Below are 23,256 nucleotides of genomic sequence, written 5' to 3'. Positions count from 1 at the left end.
ACTGCTGACTGCACTCCGGGGCGGTCGACCAGCCACACGGGAGTTGGTGGTTCTGGGGATCAAGTGACAGACCAGAGACAGAGAAAAGTAAAGCTTTTCCAAATAGACCGCCTGTGCCGTGCGTCCCTGTTCGGGAGACCATACATTGAGACTTACGGTCAAGACTCACAATAGCCTGTTTCAGCTCACTTACTAGCAGTTAGCCCAGGAAAATTCAGTTCATGAAGTATAATTAGTCCCAGATCACTAGGTCTCTCCAGAAACACACATCCTTAATTTAAAATTCTTATAGCGCTGGTGTGTGTGTGTGGGGGGGGTGTGTCTTAAGGCAGAAAAAGGAAGACTCCGTACTGTTCCAAAAGAATTCTACGTTCTTCCATCTCATTTTTACCTGCTTCACTCTTACCCATATCCGGGAAGAAGCTCTCAACCGTCTGTGCACAGCTGGGTTCTCCGAGGGCACCCAGTAAGTTCCCTTTCAGCACTTACGTCAGTGCCTCACTGTAAGCGCACAGATCCGACCCCACATCTGACCCCGTCCACCACTGTATCCTCGGGTGGAGCTAACCTCGTAGCTGGCACACGTCGACGCTCAAGAAAGTGTGTGACGAATACAGAGCTGAGAGATCTCCTGTGAGGAAATGACTTCTGCTCAGTGTCCGTGGTCTCGCTCGGCCTCCTGCTGGGAGTGATGGGTTTTCAAAACTGTCTCACCAGGGGCACCTGCAGGGCTCCGTGGGTTAAAGCCGCTGCCTTCGACTCAGGTCATGATCCCGGGGTCCTCGGATGGAGCCCCACGTCGGGTTCCCTGCTCAGCGCGGCTTCTCCCTCTCCCTCTGCCCCTCCCCCCGCTTGAGCTCTCTCTTTCTCACTCACACTTTCTCTCCAAAAAAATAAATAAAATCTTTTTAAAAAATTCACCAATATTCTTTTATCATTAGGAAGTAGTTCTTCCTATTACATTTGCTCTCTTGACAGAATGAGCACAATCAAAGGGATGGGACAATGGGACAAAAGCCAGGGCCAATGACTACATATTCTTGATCCATCAAAAATATCTTTAAAAAATGAACAAATATTAGATTAGTACAGACTAACAACAGACTATCACTTTCCTACTGTCTCCCAACAGAGCAGAAAAAGAGTCCCCAGTTAAGACAGGTTTCAATTAGGAGTGAGGTAAATGATCAGAAACCCTGTTAAAATAGGACACGTTTTTTTTTTTTGTTTCTTTGTTTTGTTTTGTTTTTTAGTGATACACCACAAATTTTCATTTATTTTTGAAACCCATATAGTACTCTCATTTAATTTCTATATGAATTACTTGCTTCCATTCAAGGCACTACCAGAAATGTATATAAACCCATAAATCCTACATTCAAAAAATTGCCAGTTTATACTGAAACCCAAGGTTTCAAGGAAATCAAAGATGTCATTTGTTAGGATAAGAGACCACTGGGTCTGGGAAATGCTTCTAAGTTACAGATCATGAAATGAACCCAGCACCTTTCTTAGCCAGGTTTTAGTGAGAGAATTAAATCCTGAAGATGGCCCATAGTACCATTTAAAATGCATAAGAGAGGAGCTGAAATGGCACATTGTCTATCTTATTGGTTAAACAGAATAAAATTGAACGGCTCCTGGAAACAGAAGGCTAAAATTTTATGAGAGAGCATAAAGAAAAAAATTCTCTGATGGTAAATTGTGGATGGTCGTGGAGTATCACTCTTTCAAGTACTGGACCTAATTCTCTTGAGGTTCTATTTTCCTTTGAGGCTCTAGGCAAGCAAAGTCCTATTTCATAGAGATTTTCTCCTTTTTTTAAAAAAGATTTTTATTTATTTATTTGACACACAGAGAGAGACCACAAGTAAGCAGAGAGGCAGGCAGAGAAAGAGGGGGAAGCAGGCTCCCCACTGAGCAGAGAGCCCGATGCGGGACTCGATCCCAGGACCCTGAGACCATGACCTGAGCCGAAGGCAGAGGTTTAACCCACTGAGCCACCCAGGCATCCCGGTTTTCTCCTTTTTTGATGGTCAGAGATCGAGTCCATTTTCCATAGTAGACAAAGGGGACTGGAACCCTTGGGGGTTGTTTTTGTTTACAGAAGACATCATTGCTCTTTTCTAAAAACGTCTACTATAGCTTTGACTTCAATATTATCTATTTTACAGACAATTTTTATAGAGCTGCTTTGTAGTTGACTAATTTCATCTGATATTCTAGTCTGAAGACTTCATATGGTAACACATCTTTTGGAAATACTGAGATTTCCCTCTCAAATGTGTCCAGAAAATAATCCATTTTCCATCTCAAAACCAAATCAATGCAAATTAGTTATATATTGCACAGGAAATTGGATTTTCACCAGGACACTTTCCCCTAAATGGAAGCCTGAGTTTCTAGAGTCGAGAAAGTACCCTTATCTGATTGTACTGTGGTGCTGTTGTAAGGGTATCACTGCATTCATGACCCTGTGCGATGCTTTGTAGGTAGCCCTCAAGTTAGTGGGGCATGAAGATTAGAACAGCAGCTGCTGTCAATGAGTGAGTTTTGCAGTTTCCTAGGAGCACAACAAATGATAACATTTGCCCTTGGTAAATGTTTAGGAAATTATAAATTTTCAAAAATGGATCCAACTTAGTCTAGCACATGGCACAGCTCTAAGAAGTAGGACACAAGAACAGAGCCCGTCTTACTTCATAGACGACTAACCAGGGTTTGGAATAGCGCCTGCACTAAAGAATTACAAGTCTGTGCTCCGTCTGGTAGTTCGACATGGTTCTAGTTCCTCGACTTGCACTGAAAGAGCCATGGAGGCAAGGAGCAGGCAGTCCATTGACACACCAGTGACAAGCGAGACGTGTGACAGGTCAGAGAAGACAGAATTAATGAGTGGGTACTCTAGAGCCGCTTAGTCATGCTTTAAAGAAAGCCTGAAAAGTAAGTTGGAGAGGACCCACTTCCCAAAGTGACAACAGACGTGAGCGCCTTGGCTGGCCACCAGTGCGAAAGACTGTTGTGACCACCTGTTTCCCAGGCCACCAAAACTTACAAAGGTCTATGTTAGGCAGAGAGAGAGGATCTTGAAACGTTTTCTCCCAAGACGAAACCAAAGAGGGTTAATTAGGTATTTTCGACCAATTTTATAGGACCGTTCAAAATGTGAAGCGAGCACTCGTTCCTACACAAGAGGACACTTGCCGGGATCAGAAAGTGAGACACAGACTAAGTGATCCCTATCGATGACGCACGTGGTAATGTCAAGAGCTTAGCGGCACCGACAGGTCCGGCCCGCTGGTCCTGCCTTCTAAGAGCCACCTGCCTCTCTAACAGGACATGGATATGAGCTGAGCACAGGAACTGGGTTAATAGGGTTTGGCGAAAGCATCTTTTCTCTTGCGTTTTGAAGAATGTCGGTTCTTTGTGTCTGTGACCGAGAAACTGCTCTGCCAAGTGAAGTGCACTGCGGAAGCGGAGATGGAACAGAAATGCTTGGGTCCCATCTGTTGATCCAGCAGCTCTGCGCCGGGACGCGGACGGAGCTGACACATTTAAGCAAGCTTGAAATCTTTCCATCTCCTTGTTGGGAGATTCTTAACAGATGGAGATCAGCCACAGACGGCAGAATGCTAACTGCGGCGGGGGTCGGCTCCACTTGCACTGGGGACAGATCATTTTTGATCATTTCAACCTACCCGGGAAGGTTGTCGGGAGGAGGAGCGTGTTCAGATCGCTGCCAAACACCAAGGAAGCGTGGAGAATTCTATATATGGTATGACTCTAAACCCGGAGACTTACAGGCACCTGCCCCTCTGCTTTTCGAAACGCCCCACAGATCCACCAAACACTTGGGGGAAAATAGCGCCTGCCTCTGTTTTCAACGCAACTTCGTTTTCTCTTTGGCCCTCTCGGACAGATGATGACAAGCTGTTGAAAATTCCCCCCCAAAGACAAATCTGTCGGCCCGAGCAGTCTGGGTGTCATCCTGAGACCCTGAGGTTTCACCAGCTTATTGGGGTTTTTCCAAAGGCGGTGGGCGCGAGGCCGCTGCGGCGCGGTGATGCTGGCGGTCGCAGGCCAGGCTCCAGCTGCGGCTTTTGCAGTGCGAGAACCAGGTATATCCGCTCGACCTAAGCCCACGCCATACCCGCTCTCCTGTGGACGTTTACCTTTAAAGAGAGACCCCATAAATCCTTCTGGAGGTGATCCTTTGTGATTAAATAAACATTTATGAAATTCAGAAGCTTATTTTCTGCATTAGCCTTGGCGTGCACTGTTCGCTCACGACCCTTCTGCCGTATCTAACTTCCCCTCCGAGGAACATTTTCCACACGGGGCCTGCATCTCTCTCTCGTCTCGAGGGCTTCCGTGTCGCTTCTTTCACGTGCACGTCGGCGACCGGGACTCGGACGCCCTGGGAGGTGTGGAGAAGGCAGACGCCGCTCGCTCGGCCCTAAGGCTGCGTGAGAGCCTGACAACCCGGCTGACGGCCTGCGGAGTGGCCGGAGCCAGGACAAGAACGCGGTTCTTCTGACCCCTGCCCCATATCCTAGAGTCCTCTACTCCTGGGGTCGTAGCCTCAGTACCACGGGAGAGCAGGTTAGAGACGCAGCCGAGTCCTGAGCCAGACGTACAGAGCGCGTCTGCACTGCAGCCTGATCCCAGGAGACTCCCGTGCTCAGTAATCTCGGAGGAGCCCTGCTCTCGGCTGTGCGGCTCCCCTTAACTCCAAGGACACATACGCCCGCGGCTCTGCTTCCCCCTGGTATCCCCACTTGAGGACTTCCCTGGTGGCGTTGCTAAAAACTGCCAAGACCCGCTTTCTCGAACACACTTCGTTCCCACTTAAACCCTACCCCCAGCAGCCACCCTCGTCCCCCTCTGACAAGTTACCTTTTCAGTGTCTTCCGTTAGAATCCGTTATGAAGCCCCTCGTGTAAACAACATCTTGGGAGGGACGAGGATCTATTTTTGAAAGCGTGAAAGGGAGAAATGAGCCAAATGCGTTCAGTGGATGTCAGGCAGCACCATGACCGCGATCAAACGGGGAGGAGCAGCAGGACAGGGAGGGGAGCCGTGGGCAGGGACAGCTGGCCGCTCTCTCGCCTGTGACTAGTTTTCTGGGAAGCCCAGTCCTCCCTCTGGAAGTGGCCCTGATGATCCAGGCCATTCTCCAGCTCCCATAGGAAAGGATGTCTCTGGGGAGAAGCTTCTCGACTACCTCATCTGGAATAACAGGTCAAAGTCTAGGATTTGGTTGGTCACTGCTCCCCAGGAGTTGAAGCCCCCACGCGATTTGTTGGACTGACTACCTCCGGTGCCGTGTGCGCCCTCCCTTGCCCAGTTCTGATCTAAGCAGTGGGCGCGTGTGCCAAGAACCGGCTTCCCCCCACGGGCGACGGGGAGATGCAGCAGACAGCTGCCGAGACAGCAGCGTCTGTGTCGGAGGACGCGCCGCTCCTCCTGGTGGTTCCGTTGCCTGCCTGACGTCATCACCCATAACGTGCTCGAGGGAACGGACGGGGCCATGTCGTGCTATAAATGGGGGAACCATATGTCCCCAGTGACGTGTCATCATTAATAGCTCTCCTCTTTCACTCTCCGAAGCGTCCCAGCTCGGACGATAAATCATACAGCCGCCATGCTGGACATAAAAGACACCCAGAAAAAAATGTGTTGGCTCTCTCCCATCCCGTGATTCTGACCACATGCAAACGACTGCTTTGAGTCTTGGTTCCCTCCCCTCCTCTTCCAGGGGAGAGCGCTGGAAGCCAGTGAGCCATCCTTTCTGGCAGAACCGCTCACTCTTGCCTGGTCGCATGACCAAGCCACATCAGTCCTTCAGGGGATGCTCACACACCCCAGAAGGCGGCCCTCAGTTGCACGCATGCAGCCCCGATCTGAGACAGACACTGAATCAAAGGGCATGTTTGCAGTTTCCCGGTCTTACTCTTTTTACTGCATTCAGTGTAATGGAAGCCTGAATCTGAATGAGAACATGGTGACGTGGCCTAGTATGCTGGACAGACAGACACAGGCACCACGGGCACCGGGTCTTAGTCTGCTGGCTGAAGGCTTACACTTGGGCAAGTGTTCAGTTTCTTCTTTGGAACCAGAGCAAGGACGGAGCTAGCACACAGGAGCGTTCCAAGGATTAACCAAAAGAAATGCCTTTTAATGAATGTCACATGTGAGATAACTAACTTAACATCAATGTACCAACAGAAATAGCCAGTTAATTTTTTTTTATAACACAAAAGGTCTCTCATTTCCTTTGCTTTTCAACACTTGTTTCTGTTTTATGTTTCCTAAACAAGACACATTTCCTACCAAGCTTCAAATTGTGAAACCATAATGTATTTTGGTCCTAAACAGAGCAGAAAAATCTCCGATAACAGAATAGCCTTGCCACTTTTAGAAATTAACCAAAATAAAAACACTTCAGTCAACATTGGGTCAAAAACATTGATATTGATTAAATTAGTGTTTTAAACCATCATTCTTCTACTTCTATCTGGAGATTAATTTATTCTTCATACAGAATATGAACAATCAGATCCTATGCGATTTTTAATTATTTTTTTTACAAACTCTGTATCTAAGAGAAACAACTATATAAAAGTATACCATGAAATGAGTCAAAAGCACTAGCTTCTATGATTTTTAAATGAAAACAGCAGAATACAAGATATGTACACTAAGGCTACACTATATAAAATACTGAACTCTAATTGCAAAAATAAACGAGTTATATCAAGATGGTGGCATTATGAATGCTTCTTAAAAAATGTATCTAGTATTTCTACATAAATCTTTTAAAATAAAATAGAACATTTCCCAAAAAGGCACACACCAATTGCATGTTGGTGATTGCAGCATGACGCCCATGTACCACACGTGTGTGACGCGGGCGCTGGGGCGTGACCCCCACGTAGGGGCGGGTAGTCTGGTCCAGCACTAACTCGGGGAGGCGCTCAGCCTCACCCCCGCAGTGTGGTGCCCTCAGACTCTCTCTCAGGCTGCCAAGGACTACACGGCAGCCATCTGGATGGCTGAGAGCCGGTGTGAAACGTTCCTAACTGGGACCCAGGTAGGGAAAGGGGCAGGACTTCCTGGTCAGGACCAAACTCAAACCAGAGACCTTAACATATTAATGTTGAACCACATCCGTTCCCAAGCCACTGAATGAGTCTGTGAGCTATCAATAATGATCAGACAAAGCGGCCTTCTACTTCTTTAAAATATTAAAAGATACGTGATTTCACAACGGTCTTCAAGATGTGTTTTTAGTAAGTTTTCCAATGGGAAAAGAGTCTAAATTTTAAATCGGACATAGAGATAGGACTGATCTTTTGAAATCAGCAAGGCTTACTATATCTGAGAGCTGGAGAAATTTCCAGTTTCCCAGGTATGGGGTCTCTAAGTGCTAAAACCAACATAATTCAGGCTAATTGCACCATGGGGGATTAAAAAAAATCCAAACACAACTGTGGCATTTCTTTTAAGGAATCGATGTGGAACAGAAAGAACGATGAGGTGAGGCCTTCGCTTTGATTAAAACCGATTCTGAAAAGTATTTACATTTCACGAACATGGCTTTTCACGTTAGGAGCTGAACTCCAGCTGGGGGATCATCTCCTATAATTAGTTGAAGGCCGCTCTTTAAAGCGTTGATTAACCTTCACAATAAAAAGGCAAATAAAACCATAAATGAATTTGTGAACACTTCTCCACTGCAGCTGGCCAGAGAGAACACGCAGCCTTGACCCTGGGTCTAAGAGTACTCAGGGTTAGGTTCAAAGAAAGGCACTTAAGAACAGTAACGATGCTTAGGTTCAACTTCCCTTGGGCTAAATTAATCTGTGTTATGGGAACAGCATAATAAATGGAGGTTAAAAGTCTTTCCAAGAAATTGAAATAGTACTCTGTTACTTGCTTCTTGAAAAATTTTCACCTTTTTAATATAAAAGTTTAGTGTGAATCACACATTGTTTTTATCTTTTAAAAACCCCACACAGACAAACTGGCCCCCAAAGCACTCCAGAGAAGTGAGAATTCGCAATAGAACAGGAAGGTATTTTGGATCATAAACCATCCCCACCCGCTGACCAGGGACCGTGGCCATGAGCGTGGTCAGAACGGCTGGGGGTGTCCCTTCCTCCCTCTCTGGCTCTGCTCTCTGTCTCTCTGTGTCTCTCTCACTCCTCCCTCCCTTCCTTTTCATCTTCTTCCTTCTTGTCTTTTAATTCCAAATCAGTTTTACCATAACGTTCACCTCTGAGCCTACACTTGGAGCCTTACGAGTTAAATTTCTCCTTCAGTGTAATGAAACCCATCTATCTTAAATTTGGAAGTGGCGTCAAGTTTTGTTCCTGAATGGTCGCAAGAGGGACTCTGGGCAAAGCTTAATGATCTTTTCTTTTAGATTCTTCCCCATCTTTGAAACCTTTGCAAGAGTTCCTGAGTCCAAGAGGAGATTGCTGATGGCCCGTCCCTCTCTCTTCTGCCCCAAACCCTGCTCCTGGGGCAACTAGTAATCTCCCGTGAAAATCTGGGGGTGTCAGCAAGTTGAATGTCTCTGAAGAGGGTAACCCAGTAAGAAATGTCAGCCGGCCGCACCAGCAGCTCTGAGCGTGACCGACCGCTGAGAAACGTGTGGAAGTGGAGCAAGGGGGGGCGGGCCCGCCATTCACCTGTACGGAGAGGCCGTCCCCCAGGAGAGATAGTCGGTGGGTCTTGGAGCAGGACGAGGCACGATGGGCTGCTCCACAGCAGTCACGTCCCCGGAGTAGGATTTGAGGAGGGAAGCGTTTTTGTTGGCCAGCATGGCTCTCTCGTTCCTGCGGAATTTGGCTCTTCGGTTCTGAAACCACACCTGGAAGAGTGTGGGGAGGAGCAGAGCACAGCGGGGAGAGGGAAACAAAGAAGAGGAGGTTACGCGAGTCACGCCAGCGTCCTGGCCAAGGTTACCCTCTAACGCCTCCCCAGGGAAGAGACGGGTCAGGTACAGCCCTCTTCCCAGAGCCATACAAAGATGCCACAGTCCTTCCCTGGCGGCCGCGCGAGCTCACCGCCCTCCTATCAGAGACGATCACGACAGGCCCCTGCGGGGCCTCCATCACCACCCCCCAAAGAGGAGATCCAAGACCAACCCACGAGGCAGCAAAATGTGGTCTATAACCCTTGTTGCTTTGTAATCAAGGAAAAGAGAAAAACCTCGCTAGACCATGGAGACTGGCTTTTTTAGAAGTCTTTTTCAGAATTCTCCAAAATGTGAAAATATCATATGCTTTTGAAATGCTTATTGGACATTTAAAGAAAGTTCTTCGTGTCCAGATCCACTGGTGCCTGCGGCAAGAATCTACGAAGCAAGTGGTTTACCGGGGCCTTGCGAAGAGCACCAGGGCAGGGGCAGGAAGTTACAGCGAGAGGACCCGTCCCCGCTCGCGGCACACCTCTCATTTATCCAGAGCTGCCAGGGCTAGAAACTTCCAGAAGCGCACTGCATTCATTGCTTCTACTGATCCTGCTCATTCCGTACACTGGGTTTTACTTTTTCTATTTCAGAGTCGAGGAAACAGGTTCGACAAGAGTAAGTTGTTGGCGTTCACTGGGATCGGAAGCGGCCGCGTTCCTGGGCTCGGGGACATCTGGCTCGTGACCACTCCAGTCGTCCAGAGCGCCACGGATTCGTATGCAGGCGTTCACTCATTCGAGAAAGCTTTTGGAGGTCCCTGCCGTGTTCCAGAGCCTGTGCTAATTGCCGGGAGTAGGGAGATGAGGCTTATTTTCTGCTCAGAGCAGCTCCCAGTCACGTAAAAAAGACCGGCACGTACCTTTGACAAACTGCAAAACAAATCTTTTAGGTACAATTAACGGGGAATGCAGGACGAGGCCTGGGAAAAAGCCATCCCGTGGTGTGGAGTGGGACAGCGCGCAGCTCCTGGGAGCAATGCTGGTGTAAAACACCACACGGCTAGTGCCCCGTGGGTCGTGTGGGTGCAAGGGCCGGGCAGAAGTCAGAGAAGGTGACTCGCGCTTGCTTTCTGGGTCCGCACGCGTCCCGCTCTTTTCTTGCTGATATGTCCTTGGCACTACTGCTACCTTGATCGTCTTAAATGTAAATGGAATCGGCTGTCATCCACAGCTCTCCATTGCTCACCGAACAGAACCGAAACTTCTTACCACAGAACAGAGTCTGCTCGGGAATGAGCTCTTGGTCCACCAACCCAGCCACGTCCTGCATCTCGCGGGCCTCTCGCATGGACCCTCCGCGTTCCAGCTCCCGCCTCGGGCTTGGGACTACCGGGTGTGTTCAGTTGTTCCCGCCTCTGAATAGTCAGCCAAAGGCTCCCTCTGCCTGTGACAGCCCCCCTCTCCGTCCAGGCATCCAACAACTTGCTTTTCAAGATTTGACTTTAGTATCCCCTTCTTGTGAAGAATCGTAGTGGAAAGAACATGACTAAAGTCTGATGGAGTTGGATCAAAATGCCGGCCCCGCTGCTTTAAAATGCTGTCCTCAGCGCCTCGGCACCGCCCAGGGACACTAATACGCACGGGCTGTCGTGAGAGTGGCACAGAATGGGTGCTTCATTTAAGTGTATTTTTACCCCCTTTCCCGGGGCAGATTTGATCGTCCCTTCCTCTGGTCTATCACGAATTCTCCTGTATTCCTTGAGCGGAGGAATCAGCTCACGCGTCCAAACAGGGTGGCAGCCCGTCTACGGTCTCGGTCTCCCACCGACCAGGCCCTGGAGGAGCGGGCCAGTGTCTTACTCCTCCCCACAAAGTGAAACATTTCCAAGAGCATAATAGGTGCTTGATAGATGTTCGAGGGGGAGAAAAAGAAGAGGAAAAAGAAAGAAGGGGAGGAATTTTTGCAAAAGTGGTAAGATACGGCTTCCATCCGAGAGGACTCACAGACTCGAGGGGAAGTTGGCCCACATACGACTCAACATGACGGTGTCATGCTGTGACGGATGCCGTAAAGGCCAAGGTCGGAAGGGAGCGGTGCGGACTGCGGAAAGGGGACTCCCAGAGGAGGAACGACGTGGCGGAGGGAGAGTTCTGTCCGCTCACATCCCAAATGCCCACAGCCCCCAGAGGGATCAGAACACAGTGGGGCGAGAGAGCAGGAAGAGCCAATAGTTTCAGCGTCTAAGAAAGCCTTTGTTTGTCGCTGTACCGGGGGCAGGACCGGCTCACGAGCCGCTCTTCCACGTTGAAGGACGGACGATGCCAGCACGGCCTGCCCGGGTGCCCTTCTGTGCCAGTCCGAGTGGCGCTTCAAGGAGCTGCGGGTCTAAAATGACTCACTACACCGCGGCAGGCCAAGGCCCGGGGCACAGAAGAGGCAGCGGGTGTGAAGGGAGAGGAAGGGATTCAGGTGGAAACGCAGAGCGCGTTCGGAGCACCGCGGAGGGCAGCGTGGGGCAGAGGCCGCGGGAAGGCAAACCTCGGGGCTGTGCTTGGGATGGCGAAATGGGAGGACACAGCGGCGGAGTCTCGTCCCTGCAGGTCCCTGGGTCCCTCTCACCCCAGCAGGGAGGGACCGCCAGGCAGTGCTGAGGGCCTCGCCCCCACGCGGGCAGGGGTCTAGACAGTCTTCCCTGTCGCTGACCTCTGTCTCCTCCCAGGGAGGTCCTTCAAGGTGGGGTCACCGCTTCCCTGTGGGGCGGCTCTGGCCAAGGTTCCCCTCCGGTGGAAGGGCCCTCCAGGGCCCTCTGCATCGACCCAAGCGTCCCTCGAGGTATACAGCGCCTCGTGGCACAGACACAGTTGCCACCTCCATGCTCTGGGGGGTCTCGCCCCAGTCCTGCCGGTCCAGAGGTCTGTCACACGCAGAAGGAAATCCCTCAAGCCGGGACTGAGCACAAACACTTGGGACCATTTCCTCGAGCGGACAGGACGGATGGGCCGGATCCGCGCCCGCCCTGTCAGCCGGCAGCGCGGCCGGCTCCGGAGGACCCCGAGGCCATCACGTGCGGCCGCGGCAGCGACGCAGCCGGACAAGGAGCCCTCGGCCGGGGGACGCCGCCTCCGCGTCTCCTCTGGGGCTTGAAAGCCTGAGCTGGGTCTGCTTTCAGGCCCCGGCCGAGCCGCTCGCCGGCTGTGCGACGCCGGGGGGCGCTCCAAGCTCTCTGTGCCTCAGTGTCCACGTCTGCAGGGCGAGGGGCGCCCGCCAGCGCCCTGACGAGTGAGCAGACCAGGTCACGGAAAGGCCTTAGAGCGGCACTTGGCACCGAGGGTTCCAGAAGCGCTGGCGACGGGGCGATTGTCGTCACGAATCCCGCCGCGTGATGTCCCGGCGGCCGAGTGGCCCCGCGAGGACGTCGTAGGCCGCGCTGCCCCTGCGCTGCCCCCTGCGCTGCCCCGCGCGCTGCCCCGCGCGCTGCCCCTGCGCTGCCCCTGCGCTGCCCCGCGCGCTGCCCCTGCGCTGCCCCCTGCGCTGCCCCGCGCGCTGCCCCGCGCGCTGCCCCCTGCGCTGCCCCGCGCGCTGCCCCGCGCGCTGCCCCTGCGCTGCCCCGCGCGCTGCCCCGCGCGCTGCCCCTGCGCTGCCCCCTGCGCTGCCCCGCGCGCTGCCCCGCGCGCTGCCCCTGCGCTGCCCCGCGCGCTGCCCCCTGCGCTGCCCCTGCGCTGCCCCCTGCGCTGCCCCTGCGCTGCCCCTGCGCTGCCCCTGCGCTGCCCCGCGCGCTGCCTGCCCCCTGCGCAGAGCACGGAGTCGCCCCTGCACGGGCTCCCGGCGGCTCCCGCTGCGCTCGCGTCCGCTCCCGGCAGGCGCACCCCCACGTCTCCCGCCCGTCTGGTCACCCCGAACGCAGCAGCAGGAGATGAGGTGCGGGGGGTGGTGTCGAGTCCGTCGCTCGGAAAACAGCGCGGGTCGCCGGCTCCGCAGGGCCGGCAGCCGCGGGGCGCGCCCCGAAGCGGGGTACGGCCGCCCACCGCAGGGCTCGCAGCGCGTCCGTGGAAATCCCGCGCGGGGACGCCCGTGGCTCCGTCGGCAAAGCGCCTGCCGCCCCTGGGGCCACGATCCCGGGGCCTGCGGTCGAGGCCCACGCGGGGTTCGGCCCGCCTCCCCCGCCCGCCGGCGCCCTCCCTCTCGCAAATCGATGGATAAAACCTTAAGAGCAAATAAAAGGCTCCGCTGCCCGCAGAAGCGGGTGTGGTCGCGCCCCCGGCGGCCCCTGGAGCGGCCGGCGCCGCGGTACCTGCACTCGGGCCTCGGTGAGGTTGACGCGGCGCGCCAGGTCCTCGCGCACGAAGGCGTCGGGGTAGTGCGTGCGCTCGAACACGCGCTCCAGCGCCTGCAGCTGGCTGCTGTTGAACGTGGTGCGGTTCCGCCGCTGCTTCCTCTTCTTCTTCTCCTCCGAGTTCAGCGGGTCACCTGCGGCGAGAGAAACCGAGGCTGAGCAGCGACGGCCGCGGGGGTCCCCGGCCGCCCCCTCCGGAGCGCCCGCGGGGAGACGCCGCGCCCCGCGCCCCCTTCCTCCCTGCGCTGGTGGAGCCCCGCGTCCGTCCCAGCGCGCGGGCGCGGCGGGCCCCGGGGCCGTGAGTTCGGCGCCGGCGAGCCCCGCGGTCCTGCCGTCTGGGCCGCCTGCACCCCGGACCAGCCCCAGCCGTCGGGAGACCGCGCGCTCCCGGACGCCGGCTCTGCCCCCGCGGCCGCGGACACCGCCCTGCCGCCGCGTTCCCCGGGCTTCTGCGGAGAGGCCGGAGGACAGGACGTTCCGGGGGCCTGAGCTGCCTGATGCGCCTCGTGATCCTCAGCACAGGGTCCTCCCAAGGAAACCCCAACTCCGGCTCCTTCTCGTTAACGCACCCACGGAGTCACGAGCCCGGGGGGCGCCTGGGCGGCGCAGTGGTTAAGCCGCTGCCTTCGGCTCAGGTCATGGTCTCAGGGTCCTGGGATCGAGCCCCGCATCAGGCTCTCTGCTCAGTGAGGAGCCTGCTTCCCCTGCCCCCAGGCCTGCCTCTCTGCCTGCTTGTGATCTCTGCCAAATAAAACCTTAAAAACCAACCAACCACGAATGCAGAGTGACTCAAACTGGTGAGGACGATTCCCGTTTCCCCACGCGTTCTCCAGGGGACACCGAGTCATTCCTAACTCCTGTGCTCGAGGCTCGGTGCTCTGCTAAGGGCGGCGGCTGAAGCCTGGGCCCAGATCAGGGAGGCGCCCGCACACCCGCCCCCCAGCCAGCATGGGCCTGAGGCTCCCCGGATGAGGACTCCGGCCAGGACCAGACCTCAAGATCTCTGAAACAGTCTAGCCCAGGACCTCTGGGGAATCGTGACCCCAAGTTTTCACCTGTTTTCCTGTCGATTCCCCCAAACACACCTTGGCAAGCAGCTCACCCAGCCCGCGCATGGGGCGAGAGGATGGTGGGTCACCCCCCACCCCAGCCAGCACCGACAGGAACGATGGATGCGGGAAGCTGAGCCAACACCAGCGGCACCGCCGGCCCCAGCCAGCCGTCCCGGGAGGCCGGGCCACCTGTGGAGGCCATGCTGCGCCCAGAGATGTCCAGCGCAGGGGTGCGGAGCCTGAGACACGTGCTCCGAGGAGCTGGACTTGCACTCCTGCTGCCCTCCCTGCGGACTCCCAGCCTGGCGGGAGACAGACAGACGAGAGCGGGGACAGACGGAGAGAGGCGCTTGGCCCCGGCTCCACACGCTGGAGGAGCTCCTGGGTCTTTTCCCAGCACTCGACGTCTCCGGATCCTCTGGCCAGAGACACACAACACACTCAAGAAAGCCCCCGCTCGGTTGCTGAAGCGTGGACTCCTGATCTCAGCTCGGGTCCTGATCTCAGAGACATGAGTTCAAGCCCAGCACTGGGCTCCCGGCGGGGCCAGAGCCTACTTACAAAATAAGTAAAAGCCACTAGCATGAATCCGGATCCTCAAGAGAACTGATACCTGCCGGAGCTGTGATATTATTCTTGTCACAAACTGAGGGCACGGTCTGCATTTGGATGTGGATTCAAAGTGCAGCTTATATCCAGGACCCCTCCGTGCCTGACAACTGAGGCCTCCAAGTGGTTTTGCTCAGAGACCCCTTCTCCCTGAGGGCTGAGCGGAGCCTGCACGCTTCCTCGGGGTGTTTCAAGCACCCGGAGAGAGCTCGTGCTTGTTGAACTTGAAATGTCCTTGTCTTTTGGGGTTTCTGCTGAAAAACCCATATAATCCCAATTCCGTTCCCCCGGCTAAGAAGAACTGACACTTACTCCTTCTGTTTTAGGGTCATGTTCACAGTCGACCACCTCCCTGGCTTTGTTCCCTTTGTGTTCCCAGGAGCCTTGCGTCAAAGAAGCTGCTGTGACACTTTCGGTAAGAATGTCGTTTCCGCAGCATCCTGACATGAGAGCCAGTTGAACGAGTGCGAATTCGGGGACCGATCGAGGCCTGGAACATTCCAGCCCACAGCCCGATTGTACCACTGTTCACCTATCAGCAGAACCAGCCACAGCCACATCCACCCTAGAACCAAAGTCTGGGTCAGACAGCGCTCAGCAGGGGCCCTACCTCTGTGTTCTCCTTCGTACTTAAATATTTGGAGTCTTTCCTGCGGTTTCCATTCACTTTCCCCAGTCTTCCTGTCTAGCTTTATATGGCTTGTACTTCAGTCTCTCTAGGTCATCCGGACCTTTCTGACGGCAGCACAATGTGCATTTCGTGCTCCTCTCAAACGCGGCTCAGGAAAAAACCTGTAGATTCCATCCTGCCCCGGACTGAGACCGATCAGACAGACCCTGGACGATTACGTTTATTCACATGAAGGAAACCCCTTATTAAGCCAGTCCTACGGTTGGTTTGTTTCCCTCAAAGAGAAGTCTTTCTCTGATAGAGCCACACATTCTAAATTCTTTATGCTGTTTTATGAGCCTTTTCTTTTTGTGCTGCCAAACGTGATCAAGAACAAGAATGTTTTATGTTTGGTTCTTAGCCCTACAACCTGCTACATAGCCTCTTAGTAGTTCTTTAAAACCTTCCACCGTTCGCTCAGATTCCACTGACTGTCCACAAGAAACCACCAGCTCCCTGACGTGGGAGCAAGGGAAATGGAGAATTATAGTTTATGACACAGAATAAATAGCTAGGATGACCTGACACGAGGCCAGCAAACGCGTCCCAGTGAATGTTCTTGTTGTTTTTAACAAATGAAAACACTGGCCCGGGTCATGCTGAAGGTGAGAAAAGACACACAAATAACGGGTCCGAGGAGCCTGGATCTGGCAAACGCCCTCCCTAGCGCCGGCCTAACGGGACGAGACGATGCGTCGAACAGCTCGAGCGGCAGCCCGCGGGCTCGGCTGTCTTTGCTCACCCGCCACAAGCTGTTTTCCTCCAAGAACACAGAAGACGGGAGAAGACGGGACCCAACCGAGGCCCCTGGGCGCCCGAGAAGAGCGGTGCAGGTCGCAGAGCTTTACAAAGGCCTCGTTCGCAGCACCTGTGGGAAGCCCTTTCTCGCAGATTCTCGACGCCGGCTGAGAGACGGGGAGGAGGTCGCGTGTGTGTGGTTGGAGGGGGTCGTCTTTCCTGTAAAACCAGTCACGGGGCAGGTCAGTTTTAACACATGCTGCCCAAGGACACCAGTGTCCAACTGGACATCGGGGGCGTCTCAGGCTTTGGGGTTCTGGCGTGGGCGGGACGCAGCGAGCTGCGGGATAGCCACAGAGGGCGCGGGTGCGACTTTATCAAAGTCGCCGTATTTCTGAGGCGAGGCATTTGTGGGTTTTGTGAATGATTATGTATTTTTACGTGTGTTGTGGATGATGGAGTAAATTGCCAGTATACAGTTACGGCCACGTTTCCTAATTGAAAAAAAAAAAAGCAAAATGGCCCTGTGAGCCGGTGTACTTGCACGTGGAACCATGAGTCCCAGAACACTGGCACCACAGGAAGCCCAAGACGCTGTCGGCTTCCACGCTCTTATTTTACAGAGGAGGGTCATGAAGGCTCGAAGAAGGAAGTGAGAATTCCCGCAAATCACGACCCCGTGTGCCGGAGCCGGAGCTGGACGCCTGCCCTGCCAAGCCCGCTGCGGCCTCCAGGGCAAGTGACCGCGGTGACGCGCGTGAAGCATCAGAGGCACAGACGAAACCACGACCCTGGGGAGATGTTGTAGGAAATGCAGGCTTTTCCACATGAATTCTGCAAAGAGGGTCGAAGAGAGAGGGTGCCTGTGTGTCACGCGGTGTCATTCCTACCAGAAGAGTCACAGAACTGTCAGCTCTCTCATCTGGAAGAGCAGATGATCCAAATGTTCTCGAAGTTTCTTTCTCCATGGCCTCCGCTCCTCTCCGCTTCATCAGTTAAACAGGAGCAGGTCTTTACGAAGTAGCAAACCCCGTTTTCCGTCTTCTCTCTGCTTCCTTATTAGCCCCTCACTTTCGTTCCCTTCAGGACACAGTTCAAAACCCCCGTTTGGTATGATGCATCCCAGTGTCAGCTCCTCTAAGACGCTGCGGTAATTTCCATCCATACTATCACTCCATTCTCTTAATCCCTACATATATTTTAGTGTGTCATCAAACACTTAAAAAAATGATGGTTCAGTTCTCTCAGAGTCAATGTTATGTCACCTCTGTGCGCTCCATATTCCTGTGGAAATGACTGAGGGTCTCTTGATAAATGATGAGACAATAAAATCTGGAAACAGTCATGGTCATGTTGTGGCATAAATGCAGTCCCAGAAACTTAGAACTTTGGTGATTCACCTGAAGTTTTGAAGGCTGAATAATTTCTGAATTCCCAATTATTCTTTTTAACAGTTTCTAGCAAATAGCTGGTTAACGGTATCTTTTGTTTTTGGATAACTTTACCCGTGGAGGACAGAACCTTCACTCTCTCTTCTTCAGACAGGTTAGTAGAGATGGGAGGAGCTGTGTGGTTCTGATTCCTTCGTGAATGAAGACATTCGTCCTTCATTTTTATTCCATAGTAGAAAAGAGGCTCCAAGATAAAGGAAGGGTTCCAACAAGGAGAAACACTGGTGAGAACGAGATGTTAAAAGGAACGGCCCTTGTGATGGATGCGGATGAGAACACATGGGAGTGTCGCTCCGAGTCCTCAGTGGGAGGCCCCCTACGTTCAAGTACAAGGTAAAGGGAACAATAGGTCTGTGCGTCCCCAGGGCTGCAATTACAGGGGACCCCACATCTGGCTGCCAAGCTGCCCTGAAGGCTGGGTGGGGAAGACGACGTGAGGAGGTCGGGCCTCTGATGGGGGACCGGGTAGCACGGGCGACCCCAGCTCCCGACGGCCTCGCACTCGCCGGGTGGGCTTCCCTTAGCTCCCAAAGACCCCGACCCTCTTCTGCTCTGCATCTGGTGGGAGAAGCCTTGGAAATTCCAAATAGGTCAGCCAAATGTAATTTAAAGGTACAGCAAAAACATATTTTAGGAATAAAATCTGAAGAAAAATGTGTTTCGTATGCCTGAGTCACATCAATTTGGAAAGAAATCTGATGCAAGAAGATAAAACGCCAGCTTCAGTAGCAGAGACCAACCACCACATCAAAGCCGGCCTTCTTCCTCTTGGTTGAAAACATGGCAGGCGAGCGGACCTCCAGAGCAGCCCGCTGATCATTTTATGGGCATTGAAGAATGTGTTCAAAGGAACTTACATTGCACAACAACTACTTACTTTAATGGGATTTGTGCGGTTCGGGCCCTGCAACCTTTGGAAAATTGAAGGGAAGTGTAATTGCAAAAGCCACTAAAAACTGCTTTGCTTTCCTTGCAAGGCCTATGAAAAGCAGCAAGATACAGCGGCGGCATTCATTTGAGTTTCTTTAGTTACACTAAGCTCCAATTGCAATTAGGACTGTGTCCTTTTAATATGTGCCCGATAAATGGCACAGGGGTCATTTCACTGGGATGGCTGTTGCAGTGTAGACCAAGCCTAGCGCATCACGATGACCAAAGCCAAGTTTAACGGAGCACCCATGCCTTGTCAACAGCACAGCTGAGCTCCTCCACCACGGAGTCCCGACACAGAGGCCCGGCTGTGGGGCAGCGCTGGTCACATTGCAGCTGCCGGACCTTGAACTTCACGTCATGGTCCTTGACATGCAAATTTCTTTCTTTACGGTCAACTTGGCAAATAACACTATTTATTTTTAGTCAAGTGTCAGTCCTAAGCCTTAGAAGATAGCATGAAAACACCTCAGATGTAATTTTGGGGACATACATCCTTTGGAGAATAAAATGCTCTTAAAAGTGTACAATATTATTTGTAATAGTTTTGCCCCCAAAGCTGAGTCAGTCGCTCTGTGTAAAGCTACGGTGGTTTCACGTGGAGACAACTCAGAGTTCAGCACTCTCAGCACAGCGGACGATCCTTGGGAAGACAGAAGCCTGCAGGGCCAGAGGTGTCCTCGTGGGACCTGTGCTGCTTTTGACTCTGTCTCATGGGTTCACTCGCACCTCTCCAGGCCAGAGCCTTTCCCAGAGAGCCACAGCTCAGGATCACCTCATCTACTTTAACTCTCTTAGGACGTTTTTCTGAAAGGATTCCGGATTGGAACCCCGAGGAGAGCCGACGTAAAGCCTCCCCAAGCAGCCCCGTGCTGGAACCCTGGCTCTCTCCTGGGACTCGATGCATCCTTTCCATCCTGCTGGGACCTGCCATGTGACTCTGAGTCTCCTCCTGACTGTAAACTCGAAGTAGGACATGTATGTTTGCATTCAGTGCTCAGTAAACACGAACGGAGGATCAGATGTAAAATACTCATGTACCGGAATTATTACTACAGGACTTCAATTCCCAACAAATACGTTCTCTTGTATGAAAAATAAAATAAAATCCTGGCTTCAGATATGTAACCTACTCCCAATTTCTTTACGGATGAATTACCTATTTACCTACTTTCAAGTCATTTCTAGATGTCAAAAAACAAAACAAACAAAAAAACCGGAAAACGAGAGTCTTTCCATCAGCGCCAACTGAACAGCCATCGGCAGGGGGCACGGCGCGGAGGAGAAGGGAAGGTGAACCGGCTTGGGAACCGAGACAACCCGTGCTCTCCCACAGGCCCAGCTTCTGACTGACTGCGTGGCCTTGGATAAGCCACCTTCCTTCTCCGAGCCTCAGTTTACAAAACAATAAAACGGAGGTAAGACGACCTGCTTTCTTGGGTCATCGGACAGCACGATGCGCACGCGGCGGGCACGCGGCCTGGCACCGGAGAGGCACCGGGCAAGGGCAGGCTTCACGGCCACCGCCGCTAGCATGATTTCTCCTCAGAGACAGACTGACTGCTCAAAGCCACCGCTGTTGTTTCTTTTTTTCCTTCTGTTCACTGTTTGTTGGTATTTAATCGGGAAGATTTCTATCACAGCAAAACTGCAGAGAAAGTGAGAAAACCACCCACATATGTGACGCCGCTTCGTTGGTTTGATTTTGGCTACTGGACCACGGAGTGAGATCTACGGAGCTTGACAAACGAACAAAAGCTTTAAGAGTCAAGATCTGAGATGTGGTGGGCGATCCAAAATTGCACCACAGAAGTCATGCACAGACGTTTGTCTGAAAAGCCCCATTTGGGACATTCTTTCTGCTAGTCAACTCCTGGCTTTCTAAGAAGACAATTTTCCTTTCTCAGTTCAGATTTTGGGGAAACGTTCAGAAAGCAGGCAGATTCTACACTCAAAGACAGGTAAGCCACGGGCACTTTTAACAAGTAATCTCACTAGAAATGAAGTAGAAAGGAAAAAAAAAAAAAAAGACAGGAAACAGGAAGAAGACCAAGGGCTAAGCCCGGCTCTGAAAATTCAGTGATTTCCCAGCCAGTGTGCCTTGGGTTGACTAATTTGGTTGCCACATGTCTAAAAACACGAATCTTGGGTCATATTACTCAATATTTATTCAGTGATTTTTTTCCCCCTAAATATCTGAGCCCTTTGGTAAATGCCAACAGGATGAGAAGAAAACCAAGAAAGGCAAAGCTCTGGGAAAAGAGTGAGTTCTGACTGAGATTTTAAGAGCTTTCTAAACTTGCCATATTCCAGGTGTGTGGTCCCCACGAGAGCCCGGGTATTCGAGCAGGATTACCGAGCTCTAGATGAGTAAGGTCCTGCCTTCTGCCCATGGCCCTTCTCCTCTGTAGCGAGACTGTTGTCACTTTGAAAGAGACACAACATCAATCTTGACATTAGCCGCAGAAATTGGTGTCTTCATGGGAGGTAACCACTCTGAGTCGTATTTTTTAATGATTCATTTTTGGGGGAAGAGGGGTAATACATTTTAAGGTTCTAAAGACAAATCTGGGGAAAAAGCAGATTTTAAAAAAAGCACAGCTGAAAGCGAGAGCAGCAGAGACACGCGCAGTTAGTGACGAAGCTCGGGCCTTGGAAGAACCGCGGTGACGCAGCAAGACTCTTCGCTGGAGAAAACACAATGGAGAGGCTGTCGTGGGCATTTGAAAACCTGAGAAGAGAGACAGGATTTCACTCCCTTAACTTCTTCATCTCAAGTTGTTTCTCTCTTTTTCTTTCGTCTCAAGTTTTAACTGTAGCACAAGCAGCCTACAGCACAGAAAGCCACAGGGAACAGGAAATTCACTTCTCCCTGCAAGAGGAGAAGGAACCAGGGTGATTTTGTGCTGACACCAGACAGAGTCCAAGAGGGGCCCGTAGAGAACTGCAGCCCCTCGCGGCAGGTTTTCCCGTCTTAGACGCCGGACCGCTGTGGAGCCCGGACTCTGCTAGCGCAGTCAACAGAAGAGGCTTGCTGTTTCCCAATGACGTTTAAGTGGAAGGAAATTAAATTCTGTCTCTCTCTTCTTTCTGGTTCATGTATTTATTTCAGCGAGAGACAGCGTGCCCCTGAGTGGGGGCCAGGGGAGAGGAAGAGAGAGAATCTCCCACAGACTCCCCGCTGAGCATGCAGCCCGACACTGTGCTCGGTTCCGGGACCCGGAGGTCAAGGCCTGAGCCAAAGCTGAGAGTCGGACGCTTAACTGACTGGGCTACCCAGAAACCCCTAAAATTCCCTTTTAGGAATAAGAAGAGCCAAATGTAAAGAGCGATTTAAGCTCAGTATTTTGTGGAGGAAGAGGCCGCACCGTAACATCTCTGCGTTTCAATCTTGTCTGTAAAACGGGTTGTAAAATACAAGATAGGAACAACACACGTTTTTAAAATTGTCACAATCAGACATACACACTTCTTCTATTTTGCTTTTAAATTCTCTGTGGAACAATGTAGAAAGGGCTCGGCGGGGGTGGGGGTGGGGGACAATCAGGAGGCTCAGATTCTAACCCAGCAGGATCACTGGTCAAATCTGTGACGTTGGGCCGCAGCGTCCTTATGGAAAAATCACAAGTTTGGACCCAGTGACTAAGATCCCTCCGGATCCAGCACCACGGGTTTGTAGGTTTGTTTTGTATTTTCCGTAACTAGTCCAACAGAAAACTTGCAATCATAGCTTATTTAAGGCAGTGGCTGAATCTTGTCCTTTTGTGGTTATTGTTGTGTTTTTGGTTTGCTTTGTCTCGATTTGTCTTCGTTTGAGAACACCTTTGGCTGGGGACAGAGTGGATGAGGGCTACTGTCACCCATGCTTGGGAACAGCCCAGGTGGTGGCCTGTTCCTCCATCCCCAGAGCCCCCTACAGAGATCAGTCTCCAAGCTGGAAGCAGCATGACTCCATTTTAAAAGAACCAAGTTCACCTATAAACACAGTGCAGAGAAAGAGGAAACCAGAAGGTTTCTAAGAGACTTGAAATTAGCAGACAGAAATGAGAATGACTATTTCTCTTCTTTCTCCTACCAGCCTTGACCTCCTGACCACGGGTGAACTGACAGTGTCTGTATCAACCAGCTTAGGCTAATCCCCAAACTGAGGTCGCTAACGGTGGTCACATCAATCCTGAACTTTCACACCTGGTTCATGCATTTGAACACATATTTATTGAGCGTGTGAAGCATGCTGGGCAGAGAGGCACTCGACGAGATACAGAGAAATGATCGTACGTGTAGTCTGCCTTCAAGAACTTTATAACTGGTGTGGGGAAAGAAGTCACAAGTACTTGAAAAGTGAAGTGATGGTAACAAAAAGATACCCCAGTAGGGGTGGCGGCCGGCAGAGCCAGTAATGGGCCAGGGAGGAGGGCAGAGACAGCGGCACGGGAGGTAGGTCAGAAGACGGTCTGCCGAGGCTTCCTCTGTCTCGCTGAAGTCCAGCGTCCCTCTCTCAGCCATGCTGTGACATGTCCTCCAATCACCCCACTCTAGCTGTGCTGCAGACG

The 23,256-nt window shown here is 52.3% G+C and overlaps 1 protein-coding gene across 2 annotated transcripts in view; it reads right to left on the bottom strand.

Annotated features, from left to right (window-relative positions):
• The window catches only part of PRRX1 (paired related homeobox 1), a 72,143-nt gene that overhangs the window by 4,297 nt on the left and 44,590 nt on the right, over window positions 1–23,256 (bottom strand). Inside the window, exons 2-4 of one of the 2 annotated variants that reach the window (XM_082702811.1) lie at window positions 13,212–13,387; window positions 8,697–8,878; window positions 4,897–4,968 (exon numbers count right to left, since the gene is read on the bottom strand). In XM_082702811.1, the coding sequence (XP_082558937.1) occupies window positions 4,914–4,968; window positions 8,697–8,878; window positions 13,212–13,387 (413 nt within the window). In that variant the 3' untranslated portion in view covers window positions 4,897–4,913. The remainder of the gene's footprint in view (window positions 1–4,896; window positions 4,969–8,696; window positions 8,879–13,211; window positions 13,388–23,256) is intronic. The other variant, XM_082702810.1, reaches the window with a different exon arrangement.

Source organism: Mustela nivalis (assembly GCF_964662115.1).
Source record: "Mustela nivalis genome assembly, chromosome: 16".
NCBI lineage: Eukaryota > Metazoa > Chordata > Mammalia > Carnivora > Mustelidae > Mustela > Mustela nivalis.
This window is presented reverse-complemented; position numbering and strand designations above follow the sequence as displayed.